This window comes from Penicillium macrosclerotiorum (genome assembly GCF_028827735.1).
Source record: "Penicillium macrosclerotiorum strain IBT 26536 chromosome Unknown utg000007l_segment0_segment0, whole genome shotgun sequence".
NCBI lineage: Eukaryota > Fungi > Ascomycota > Eurotiomycetes > Eurotiales > Aspergillaceae > Penicillium > Penicillium macrosclerotiorum.
This window is the reverse complement of record NW_026643086.1, coordinates 3,787,758-3,800,435: the sequence shown is the minus strand read 5'-3', so window position 1 is coordinate 3,800,435 and position 12,678 is coordinate 3,787,758. Positions and strand designations below refer to the sequence as shown.

The 12,678-nt window shown below is 48.4% G+C and overlaps 5 protein-coding genes across 5 annotated transcripts; 4 read left to right on the top strand and 1 right to left on the bottom strand.

Moving 5' to 3' along the window:
• Positions 1-716: 716 nt before the first annotated feature.
• N7462_008190 (uncharacterized protein) lies at positions 717-2,215 on the top strand (the record flags this gene model as incomplete). Its single annotated transcript, XM_057079908.1, has 2 exons — positions 717-2,078; positions 2,156-2,215. The coding sequence occupies 2 exons, from the start codon at positions 717-719 to the stop codon at positions 2,213-2,215; spliced, it is 1,422 nt and encodes a 473-aa protein (XP_056932578.1).
• Positions 2,216-3,272: 1,057 nt separating this feature from the next.
• On the top strand, positions 3,273-5,396 carry N7462_008189 (Krueppel c2h2-type zinc finger protein; the record flags this gene model as incomplete). The annotated part of the gene is made up of 2 exons (XM_057079907.1): positions 3,273-4,064; positions 4,326-5,396. 2 exons carry the CDS (start codon positions 3,273-3,275, stop codon positions 5,394-5,396), a joined length of 1,863 nt encoding a protein of 620 aa, XP_056932577.1.
• A 1,151-nt stretch (positions 5,397-6,547) lies between these two features.
• On the top strand, positions 6,548-7,732 carry N7462_008188 (Gfo/Idh/MocA family protein; the record flags this gene model as incomplete). Its single annotated transcript, XM_057079906.1, has 1 exon — positions 6,548-7,732. One exon carries the CDS (start codon positions 6,548-6,550, stop codon positions 7,730-7,732), a length of 1,185 nt encoding a protein of 394 aa, XP_056932576.1.
• A 313-nt stretch (positions 7,733-8,045) lies between these two features.
• On the bottom strand, positions 8,046-9,137 carry N7462_008187 (SMP-30/gluconolactonase/LRE family protein; the record flags this gene model as incomplete). Its single annotated transcript, XM_057079905.1, has 3 exons — positions 8,046-8,310; positions 8,370-8,502; positions 8,573-9,137. The coding sequence occupies 3 exons, from the start codon at positions 9,135-9,137 to the stop codon at positions 8,046-8,048; spliced, it is 963 nt and encodes a 320-aa protein (XP_056932575.1).
• Positions 9,138-10,418: 1,281 nt separating this feature from the next.
• Positions 10,419-11,006, top strand: N7462_008186 (uncharacterized protein; the record flags this gene model as incomplete). Its single annotated transcript, XM_057079904.1, has 1 exon — positions 10,419-11,006. The coding sequence occupies one exon, from the start codon at positions 10,419-10,421 to the stop codon at positions 11,004-11,006; it is 588 nt and encodes a 195-aa protein (XP_056932574.1).
• Between the last annotated feature and the right edge of the window lie 1,672 nt (positions 11,007-12,678).

Here is a 12,678-nt window from a genome sequence, read left to right as displayed (position 1 = left end):
AGAGCCTTGCGACTTCATTGGATCATTCACTTCTCGGCCAACCACCCGGGCAAGGATAATTCGCTTGTGGCGCAATGGGGTATCGTGAGGTTCTTAGGAATCTTGAGCTCGACTCTCTTTCTCTCTCCATGTTTCCCACCTCGATTGCCTGTCCGACGATGCTCCCCGCATTCTTTCATTTCTCCTCCGCCCTGTCTTCCTTCAACGCGGGGGTGCCCCATCTTGAGCACCACTACGGCTGCCCAGGAGCCAATGTTGCATTTCTTTTACATAACAACCGAAACCTTCTTATCGCCTAACCAGGCCTGGGGTTTATCGGGGCGCAAGATGCGTCTGGTCGCCGAGCAAAAAGGTGGGACTGACGCCCCAGTCCAGGCCAGGTAGCCGGGGTGCCCGAGCTGCTTGCGGTCTCCTCGTTGGGTGGACGATCAGACGTGGTGGAGCAGCGTCGTACTCCACGTGTGGGAGCCACCAAGCAGGACACCCCAATTGCTGTTAGTCACCGAAAACCCGCATTTTGCCTCTCGTGCTCCCATCTCCCCAAAGATAACGCCGGATCCGAGGGCGAAATCCCTCGTGCCCCGGCGTCTTTCTTAATACCCGGGGTTGGTCCTCATCTGCCACCTGTCTCACGTCTCCCTCCCTCTTTCACCTTCTCCTCGTCGACTTGACACCCCTCCTTGCCAGCTACACCCACCCCACCCCATACTGGCATCATGGGTTACGATGACATCTCCAATGGCCATGACGCCAGCAAGGTCCTAGAGGCTGAGGGTGAGAAGGAGAGGGTCTATGCCGCCCCGCCGGCGTTTGAAGGGGACATGCTTGGTGAGATGAGCGAGGCTGAGCGCAACATCTACGACCACGGTATCAAGAAGTTTAGCCGACTGGGCTGGAAGCGACTCACCGTGGTGCTCATCGTCGAGGCGATTGCGCTGGGAAGTCTGTCCATTCCTTCGACTTTTGCTGCTCTTGGAATGGTGGCTGGTGTCATCTGTTGTGTGGGGTTGGGTCTGGTGGCCATCTATACCAGCTACATTGTCGGCCAGGTCAAACTTCTCTTCCCCCAGGTAGCTAACTACGCCGATGCTGGTCGATTGATGTGGGGTCGGTTTGGGTACGAGCTGCTTAACGCGATGCTGGCGCTCCAGCTTATTTTTCTGACGGGATCCCACTGTCTGACTGGAACGATTGCTTTTATGAACATCACGGAGAGTGGAATCTGCTCGGTTATTTTCGCTGTGGTGTCGGCCATCATTCTTCTACTCCTTGCGATTCCTCCGAGTTTTACCGAAGTCGCTATTCTTGGCTACGTGGATTTCGCTTCCATTATCATCGCTATTGGCATTACCATCATCGGTACCGGCATTGAAGCCACCAATCAACCTGGCGGCCTCGCTGCGGTGCCTTGGTCCGCCTGGCCAAAACCCGACTTGACCTTCACAGATGCTTTTATTGCGGTATCCAACATCATCTTCGCCTACAGCTTTGCTATGTGTCAGTTCTCCTTCATGGATGAAATGCACACACCACGTGATTTCGTTAAGTCTATCTGGACTCTCGGCATCACCGAGATCATTGTCTATACATTGTCTGGTGCCTTGATTTACGCATTCGTGGGTCAAGATGTCAAGAGCCCAGCTCTCACCTCCGCTGGATCTCTGCTCAGCCGCATTGCGTATGGTGTCGCCCTGCCGGTTATCTTCATTAGTGGTTCGATCAACACGGTTGTGTTTGGGCGCCTGGTGCATGGTCGAATTTTTGCCAATTCCCCCATCCGATTCATCAACACCAAAATGGGCTGGATCACCTGGTTGGCTGTTATCGCTGCTGCCACCATTATTGCCTTTATTATCGCCGAAGTGATTCCGTTCTTTAACGATCTGCTGTCGATTTCCTCTGCCCTCTTCATCTCGGGCTTCACTTTTTATTTTCCCGCCTTGATGTGGTTTTTGCTCATCCGCAAAGGTAGCTGGACTGAACCGAAGAATCTCATGTTGGGAATTGTCAATTTCGTCATCTTGATTATCGGCCTGGTGATCCTGGTGGCGGGAACCTACTCCAGCGTTGACGATATTGTGAGTAGATCACGCATTCACCCGACTGGTTTTATACTAGTCATTATTCCGGAGACGAAATTTGCTAACCCAAATAGATAAATAATTATAAGTCTGGCTCTGTCCGCGGCGTATTCACCTGCGCTGCACCGGAGTAAGTCCTTCATGAGCATGGCGTAATTTTTTCTTGTGCAATGACGGTAGGGCGTGATACGTCCATTCGAAGCTGGGCTACGACCGATTTGTCACAGTTATAGAGAAACCATAGATCTGACAAGAGATGTCATATTTCGTGACTGCTTTGCATTGTCACGACTGAAGCCGGAATCCCGGTGTTTTATTCCCCCACATGGTTTGTGTACATAGCATTCTAGTTTCATGTATTTTTGACCTATTTCCTCCTCGCATAATTTCTCAATCGGCTAAGTAGGCTGCCACAAAAGGCGCTTTAATGCTCGCTTCCAATTCTAACATCCAACATGAACCGATGATGGTTTGGCGAAGATCAAGACTGATGTATTTTCATAACTCAACTTCATCCTATTTTCATAGGACTTTTGGCCATTTCACTAAATAGTGATTAGTGTGATCTTGCGGGGAACATTTGGCTATTCAAGCCTCAAGAATATCCAGCCGTGAGGCGCAAGTGCATTCCTGCTGTATTCCCGCATGCCGATCGGCTCAATAGCCGACGCAATTTTTTTTTAGTGCCGAATTTCCAAATGAATATACTTGCTGTACTCGATATAATGAGTGACCCACTGAATTCCATGTACACTACTGCTGAATGGAAGTCCATGCCCGCCAAGTCCCGCGCCGGGACGATTATATGGGTTCTCGTGCCGTCAGATTAGCCGGTGCCGCTCGTGCACGATAAGCAGGACGTACGAGTGTTCCCCGACTTCCCCGAACTCCGCACTTTCATCTCCGCCACTGCTACGCCTAGAGTCCCACGTTCCGACTCTAGGGAAACCGACAACACTTGAATGGCTCGCGACTATCCCTGTGAAGAGCCTGGTTGTGGAAAATGCTTTCTCAGGCCCGAGCATCTCTCGCGTCATCGCCTCAACCGTATGATTGAAACAGCTGTCCGCATGAACCCATATTGACCATTCGCTAGATCGACCAAAACAAATATATCAATGTAGCGCCTGCCCAAAACGTTTTGTGCGCAATGATCTCTTACGGAGACATCAAAAACGTCATGAGAGGGGAATGTGGTATCGTAATTCTGGCGGGGTTGTTAGACCGGCCAACGCCCAAGAAATATCCCCCGTCTCACGCACCGAAACTCGTTCTTCGGACCTCGAGTCCACACCTAGTGCCTCTACAACGGAGGAAGTCATCGATGTCATTGACAAGTCGGTCCAGTCTGCTGGCCATCTTTCCCTCAGCCGCGGGGCAGCCCCGGATGCTAACACTTCAATGGGCAATGGCCCGGCCATGGATTCGTTCCATAACGCAATCGACGCTGCGCAAGAAGAAAATGTTACTTCTTTGTTTCTTGATCCATCATTTAGCGCCCCGGATCCGCTCCTAGATTTTGATTGGCTATTTGAGAATGTACCAGCAAGCTTCGGTGCGACAGACGAGGATGGCCTCACGGATATGATTTCCCCGTCGCGAACAAGCACCTCCGATATGTCACCACCATATTTTCCCATGAACTCACAAGCCATTCGTTTTCCTTTGCCTCCAGACCCTTCATCCTTTGCACCCTGGGCGCTTGTCCAGGGTAGATTATTCGAGGCCCTCCGGACTTTGCCTCAAGCGGTTCTGGCCTTACCATTTTTTATCCCTTCCAACTTGTCCCATTTTTTCGAACTATACTTCGAGAACTACCACCCGCATTTTCCAATTCTACACCGACCGACACTGGACCCGACTACAGCGCCAGCTTTGCTGATTGCTGCAATTGTGACCCTAGGATCCACCTTATCTAATGATGTCACTCATTTCGAGACTTCAATCCAGATTCATGACTCTCTTCGCTACATTATCTTCAATGTAGGTCATTGTTTCTCTTTTGTCTGATACAGAAGTGCGTGCGGAGAGCTAATATACCAAGACCCCCGACTTTGAACCCCCGGCGTCATTATGGTGTGTCCAGACACTTCTTCTCGTCCAGGCACATGAAAAGATGTTTTCAACTAGAAAGCATCATCAGCTATCGCATATTTTCCATGGTGCAATAATTACAGTAAGAATCCTTGCAGGTGCATCCTCGCTCGTCAAGTATAAGTGGCAGTATAATTGACTTGCAACCAGCTTATGAAAAGAGGTGTTTCATATGCCATCGCTTACGAAGGAGACCTGAGTTTAGAACAGTCATGGCGCCAATGGATCGAGGTTCAGTCGTCAAACCGTACTGCATTCTTTGGGTTCGTCATGGACGCACAGCATAGTTTCATGTTCGGTCATACCTGTGTTCTGTCAGTTCAGGACGTACGCCTCCCACTGCCCTGTTCAGACTATTTATGGGAATGTGGAAATTGCCACGATTGGAATTCAATGTATCAGAAGATGCCAGAGCCTCCAGGCTTTCTTCCTGTACTAAAACGGCTCATTGCACGTGCTCCAATTCCTCCCAACTGCACTGCCTATGGTCGATTAATATTACTTCATGGTTTGTTTAGCGTCACTGCCCATTTGAAAGCGAGAGATTCAGTCACGCTTGGAGTTGGTGGCTCTCTGCCGCATGGCTCCCGCCTAGCTGCCACTGATGGATGGAAAGATACACTGGAAAAGGCTATGGACACCTGGTCATTTTGCCTTGTATCGCGAAGCTCGTCACTGGCATTAGAAGCCTCGAAGCCCCTACATCGAATGGCATATGTGGCTATATATACTGAAATAACAGACATGCACGTATTGGCCGGTGCGCCATCTCTTCTCGGGAATATGCTTTCCGAGGCTGACTTTGCAGGGGCTACAACTCGGGTGCGGGCTTGGAGTGAAAGACAAGAAGCAAAGAGAGCATTATACCACTGTTTGCTTCTGGTCCAGGAGATTCTATTTACAGGAAAGCACTATCGTGCCGCTCAAGACAATCTTTCCCTACGACCTTGGTCTTTGTACCATGCCGCGCTTATTTTGTGGGCATTCGGATTTATGTCGAAAGCAAAAGCGCCAGCCCCAAAGCAAGACATCTCATTGAGTGCCGAAGAATATCTTGTGCGAATGTTGATGTTGCTCCGTAGTGACGATGATGTTGGACCTGTATCCCAACAGACATCTGAGCTATTAAAGGCGGTACAAGAAAGTTTGGAAGATTGCCGTTGGGAGTTACTACGAGAAGCACACGATACTCTTGGTCGCCTAGTTGCGAGTTCTACATAAATAACGAATTTTGTTGGGAGGGAAATTGCCTGCAATAGCTCACCATACATTGAGTTAATATAAGTCTTTGAGGTCAAAAGAGAAGGGTGGTCTCTTTTAAAAAGAAATTCTTCAATCCCACCGTCACAAGTCAAATTCATTTTCGTCATTTGTGTAGTACGGGCTTGGGGTAAGCAGTGAGACAGATTTCAGACATCCCACACGATGATTGGAATGCTGGCACATATACCTCGAATCCAATTGAAGATTGTGAACTTTTCAGAGGATAAATGAGATCAAGTGAAAAAGGCTTCTGCTGCCAGGATTTCTGAAACTCCTTCAACTCCTTTGGTTTCTCTTCTCTACCCAACATTTGCATAGTTTTGCAGCTTTCATCAGGATCCACGACGTCATCATGCATATTTGATTATATTCAATTTCTGTAATCAAAAATATTATTGATGTTGTGTATATTCGGTAGCTCCATGCATCTGAATCATACTTGTTCATCGATCGCGGAAGACTCCCCCGGAGGCAACCCGCGAGTCTTGAGCACGGCTTGTAGCTCAAGACAAAAACCAAAAGTATTGAACCGGAAAGTAAAGTCCAGTAACTTCCGAGCATTGCTTGATAGTGTATACCTCTGACATCTTTTAAAAACTAATGCAACACCATTACACCGAACACTGTAGACTGCGGAATGAATGGATGATATTAGGGGATCGTTGGAGGGACTACCAATCACCCAACATGCAGAAGTTTACCAGATTCCATCAACGCAGCCATAGACAGTATCAAGTGCATTAATACGAATGGCATGTGTCCCATGCAAATATAAAAGACGGAATCACTTCTTGTTACGATGAGAGAATCGAACAGGGAATATTCTGTCCTGTTATCGGATCTATGTAGCTAGCTTCCCCAGATAAGCGGGGGTGGAAAGTGGAGTCTTATCAAGCGAGCTTTGAGTGGGATATTTTGGGCCGGCGTGGGATGTGACCTTGCGCGCGCACCGACATCCGCCCATGCGGAGGACATTCTTTACCTTCAGATTATGACAGCATGTTTATGGGCTCTTGTTGAAGGATTTTTGCCGCGCAGCCTTACCACTACAGCTAAACTGCCGTTTTCCTTGACCGTCATCCGACTAACCCTCACCCCCATGCGCCATAATGGATGTCCGGAAAATCTCTTTCGCATTTCAAAAGCCCGAAGATTCCTCGGATGAAGGGAAGCAAATCCCTTTGAAGATTGCGTTCCTGGGGACACGCCATCCTCATGTGATGTATCGATTTGCCATCCTAGACAAGCTGGGAGGGTTTGAGTTCGTTGGTTTCTACGAGGAAGACTCTGAGATCGCCTCGAGGCTACATGAGAGGCTTCCTCAATTGACCCGATTTGATACTCCTGGGGCCTTACTTGATACTAACCCGGATATTTTAATGATTCATGCTCTGGATCCAGATGTTCCACGGTGGGCTCGGTATGCTCTTAACCACCCAGCCCCATTTAAAGGGCTATTCCTTGAGAAGCCCGGGGCAGCCATCCCACAAGACTTCTATGAGCTTGCCATGGAGATCAAAAAAAAGAGGCCGGGTCTTGTTGTTGAACTGGGGTATGAACTTCACTATTCGGAAGCTCTTGAATTTTCAAGAAAGGTGATCCGAGATGAGGTTCTGGGAGACATCACATCGGCACGGTTTCATGGAGGATGCCCCTCTGGCGCAGGAATGGATTTGTGGCAGTCAATTCCTGAGGATCTTGGGGGAATCCTGCAGACTGAAGGGTGCCATACGCTAGAAAATGTTGTGGATCTATTTGGAACACCTGAGCGGGTCATTTCGTCCATACGAAAGCTGCCAACAAGACCTCCTCATCCCGTTGTGGGTTGGATCCCGGATATTTTTACGGGTACCATGGAGACTGGCGAGTTTGGAGTCGGAAGTCTACTTTACGAAGATATCTGCTCTGGAATAATGGAATACTCCGACAAAAACATCATACTTGACTTGACCGCCTGGGAGGCTACAGAATGGTGCAATGAGTGGGCGATTGACATTTATGGCACAAATGGGTCATTACATGCTATTCCCGATTATCCTGTTGCAACTCTTTTTCTGCGTGAACCCAGGGGGGATTTCGCAGCTGGTGAGACAAAGATGACAACTGAACACCCACACGGAATTTCCAACATTCCGGGCTGCTATCGGAAACAACTCGAGACCCTATTTGCGCGGGTTCGCACTGCCAAGGCCCCGGCGGACGGATGCTGTGATCTAGAGACCAATGTGAATATACTGAAGGTGATCGATGCATTCTACAAGTCAGCGGCTTCGAAGCAGTGGGTGGATGTTTAGTGTATTTAAGAGCTAAAAAGTTTCACCCAATTACAACATGATATCCTCGCAATTTTTTTTGTTGGGAACAGCCCGAGTGACAAGTATCAAAAATTTATCGAAGCTCCGATTCTGGGACAGCCTGAATATCTCCTTTTCAATCCGCATTTGGTGATGTTTTTTAAGCGAAAGTCACAGTGGCTATCATTGAATAGTGTGAGAGAATCTCGGACGATATCACCCCCCCCCTAAAGCTTACATGGATGAAGGACACAAGAGTGATCTATTTCTGGAGACTTGATTTGTTCGTAGGCACATACAGAGACCCACCATATTAGCCATCAAATTCATGCTTTGGCTGCCCACGAGCATCGGTTGGCTTATATCGAAAGAGGTGACCCCCTTCATCTCCTGGGGCGGGATTTGCGCGCCGGTCTTTCCCGGTTGCTACATAAATGATGTTAAAGTCTTTACCTCCCCATGTCGTGCACGCTGGGTTCCTAGCGGAGAATACAATGTCCTTCAAGTGCCGACCATCCGGTGTGAATACCATCACTCGATTTGAATCGAACATGGCAATCCAGAGATTTCCCTTTGTACTAGAGCGAGGGTCAGCCTTTGCCGGCTTGATGACGATGAGTTTGTCTACTCAACCTACTCCACAACCATGCCATCCGGCTCCCCAAAGGAAGTGCGGCGATCAATCAACAAACGTTTATTGGAGATATTTCCGTGCTCCAGATCGAAATCATAGGCCCAAACAACCATGGCCACTGAGTCATGAAAGTACACTTGAAATGGCAGTTAGAAGGTGCATGCTCAGCAGATCGTCTGTTGCCAGGAATCAAAATGATCGCTTACTAGTCTTATTGTCTGGACTCCAGCCCAGTCCATTTCCACAAATTATACCATCAGCAATCATCAATCTGAGACCAGCACGCAGGTCATATCTCCACAGCCGACCTTTCGGCACTCCATAGCTACTGGGTAACTGATTGGGACCAAAGGCCATGGCTTTTTTGTCGATCTCGGCCAACCAAAAGCGACCCTGGGCGTCGATCCCTCCGTCGTTGAAACGCAGTTCCTCCCGCTGATGTGTTGGAATAATTTCCTCGACTACCTCCATCTTACCAGTCTGCTCATCGATGAAACAGATTCCTTGATAGTAGGCCGCGATATATCCCGGTCGACCTTTTCGGAAGAAGACGACGGTGACGCTGTCTTCCAGTTCAAGCACCCGTGCCTCCCCGATCGCGTCGCCATGCTCATCGACCTTCAGAACATAGAGCCGCGAAGGGTCCGAGAGACAGTCAACCCAGTGCAAAGTCGAATCGCTGGCTCTGAAAATCGGAGCTTCGCCCAGCACCATGGGCTCCGGGCAAGAGTACCATTTCCGGCCCCCGTCGATCGACTCTAATCCGTCCATCGTGACGGCTATCGAGGCTTGTGAATTGTGTAGAGATGACCCTATGTCTTATTTGAAGGCAAGACGACATGTCGCGCTTTTATCACGAACCTATCCCGCCGCCTGGTCGATATCTGTTGTCCATCCCGCCGGTGTCCCGGAAGCATCATTGGGGCGCATCGGTTCCATCCCGCGTAAGAGGTGGAGCAGCCACGATGCACAGTGGCCGTACTCCCGTATGCTATGTCGATATCTCTAGTAATGACGCTTTTTTCCTCTTCTGGCGAGGTCCGCAGAGCACTCGATCATCCTGGATGGAACTGACCCTGTCATGCGTTTTTAGCATTCTGACCTCGACTGCTTCCCCGTTCGCGATCGACGCCAGCAGGTCATTGTATTGTGTCCCTCCATTATTCCTCTCTCTGAGCGCGCCACATGGAGAAATTGAGATTTACTCGGATGCTCACGTCCTGAACCACCAGATTGGCGCTTCCGTGCGCGGCATCGCCTGCTCGCTTCCAAGCTAGATTCTATAACTTCATATACACTCTCTAAGTGTCGAAGTATCGATTCCCTGGCAAAGCCTTTGGCAAAAAATTGAATATTCGTCTGAATTAAAAAGCTAAGAATAGACTTGTAGAGCCATCGAGCCAGTGAGTCATATGATCCAAGAATCATGCATTGGGTTGGTAACTTCAGGGGCTCAGTTGAAGTGAAGGAAGGCCTAGAGGCATGGGGAACATCCATCTTCGCCCTTATTCTTGCACTGACTGTTCGGGTGCTTCTCCTGGCCGGCGGGTGAGGCTCTGCCAAGCGCACCCTCAGGAGTCACAATAGTCGGTTGGTGTTACAGAGTACAAGAGGAGACCCGGGCTATTTTCGACCTGGTCTTCCGGAGTCCAGAATCCGACAGAAAGCTCCCATTTTCTTTAGCGCGCTGGGCGGCGGCTACGGACTACATAGTCCTACATGAACCCCCTCGTGGTGGGTTTGGATTTGGTTGGGAAGGTTGGTCAGATTGGCCCGCACAACTGCCGGCGTTCCAGATTGGCGCCGAAGATGAAACCCCTCTGGAACCGAGGCGCACGTCGCGGGATAAAAAAAAGGGAAATTAGAAAACAAGTGGATGACCCTCATTCTCACACTCTAGGGCGAGGCAGGGTCACCTACACATATCGCGCTAGTGTCCACCCGCTGCGGTCATAGGAACTAAAGAATATTGATAGTTGCGTTTTGGGGGTGTTGTGAACCGTCGATTCGTATTTTTAGGAATGGGAACTGACCAGGGCCATCGCAAGGGAGATGGATGCGTTGAAAGATATAAATGATACCGTCTTCTTTGCTTTAAGTTCTTATCTCATCGCACTGCAACTCTCTTCTCGCAAAGCACCACACAAATCATCTCGCAAGGCAACCCCCACCCCCTGCTCTTTCAACCCGGTTTCATACTTTCAGGCCGTCAAAAAGATGCAGCTCCTCAGTGTTATGGTCTTGGCTTCGATGGGCTTCCTCGGGGTCTCAGCTACACCTGCCCCGGTGATCCACGATGAACGCGACACGGCCATGACCGAAATTTCAATCAAAGCATTCTCTGGCACGGGCTGCCCTACAACGGGCGATCAGTCCAGTTACACATTCTCATTTGGCAGTTCTAGTAATAACAAGAACCTTTGTATTTGGGATACTTATGGCAACTCCTTTCAGGTGGCTGGTACGCCCCCTGTAGGCTGCACAGTCACTACGTGGCCCGGAATGAACTGCGGAGGAGACGACGCCCGAAAGTTCGCAGCCTCCGATGCCACTGGAACTTGTTCCACGACCCCCAGTACGAAGAAGTTGCCTAATAATGGAAATATTTCATATGGATCTTTACAGGTCGCCTGCACCTGATAATATCCTTAATACATTGCATTGTTGGATTATGTCCACTAAGACAAAGAGGGATAATCATATTTTTCATTCTGCGTTTCTTGCTTTAGTCCTTTTCTATTGCCTTTCATGCATCTCGTTGATTTTCTTTCACATGCATCTCGTTGATTTTCTTTCAATAGTCTACAATATACACCAAGGGTTATCGGGAATTGAAAGATGGGAGGGTTTCGGAGGTCGGGCCTTCGTGAATCATGTATAATGCATTATGTTGATCCAGCTTATTCACATTTCGAGTCAACTTTTTATTTTTGACTCTCCAGCATCACCTCCTCGGCTTTCTTCAGTAGCATATCGGGTTCCATGGTGATCGCTATGATATTGTCAATCGTTATAGCAAGAGTCGTCCATAATACTATGTATCCATCCCTCTCCTTTCACCAAATAAATTGACCTGCTCTTCCTGACCAAGGCTCATGTGGACTCTTATAAGCTAGGGAAGTTTAGCTCCGACTAACTTCAAGTTGGGCCTCCCCGCGGATTTCCCTCGAATCTGCTTTCTACTCTCCGCCTTGGGGTTGTTATATGAAAGCCAGTTCCGCTAGACGGGTACCCATCTGGCCATAGTGAGGTCTGAATTAGTTTGTCGTATCGAGCCTCCGTTTCAATTCTCAACAAAGGGTGAATATTAATAGTAGAGACTGTTGTGTCCATAGTGTAGTATGTCGTGAGAATCAGTGCCAGTTATTAGAAAAACGCCTCAGTCGCGTTGCTAACATATATGTATTTCTGTGCGCAATTCGCCAATTGCTGAGAGGCTGAAAATACCCCGTCACTTGAGGACGAGTTAACAAAAAGGCAAAAGTGCAAAAGAAAATCCAGACTTGGATGCGTGAAAAATTTTCATCGAAGCTTCCTATCTCCTTATTGCTGTCTGCAGAGGCTTAAGGATTCTGACCTCCCGGGCACACCACAAAATATTTCGGCGATCCGCTTATCATCATAAATTCATGCATCGGGACAATGAGGCCGGCGATGGTGACCGCGCGCAAGATCAGGAAGTGCTGATTTGCTTTGCAAGTTGCTCTGCTGTTTCTGTGCGAAAAGAGAGTTGAATGCGATGAGAAAAAAAAAACTCGAGGCAAAGAGGTATATCATAGAATTCATACAAAATTTAGCAGTTTTAGGCAGCTAATTAATTTTAGTTGACTAGTTTCAGTTGACTAGTAGGAGGCAGCCGGGGTGGAATGTGTTAAGTCGATTCGTCTGTTGGTTGGCTCGGAGGCAAGCGGAGGGTCCCAATAGGGTGAGGAGTTCAAGAGCGCTAACATGAAACTGACTAAGGCTTCCTGAGATAAAAAAAGCCTGAAAACACAAAATATTGATTCTAGAGCCTTATAGTAGTAAGGGTCCGATCCAGCCACAGAGCTATTTGAAGAACGCTGACGTTATACAGGATAGGAATTATCGACATCGGTGTTTGACAACATCTTGGATGTTTGACAATATTTTGGGTGTTTGACAACATTTTGAAGATCCAACAATTATTTATAATGATAAGAACTCACAAGATCGACCAGAGTAGCCAGAATTTCCAAGTATAAAACCATCTTGTTCCCCTTTGCTTTCAGTTTTCCCTGCATCGCACTTAAGGCATCTTCTAGCAAGGCATATCTTCTAATAAATCGAAAGT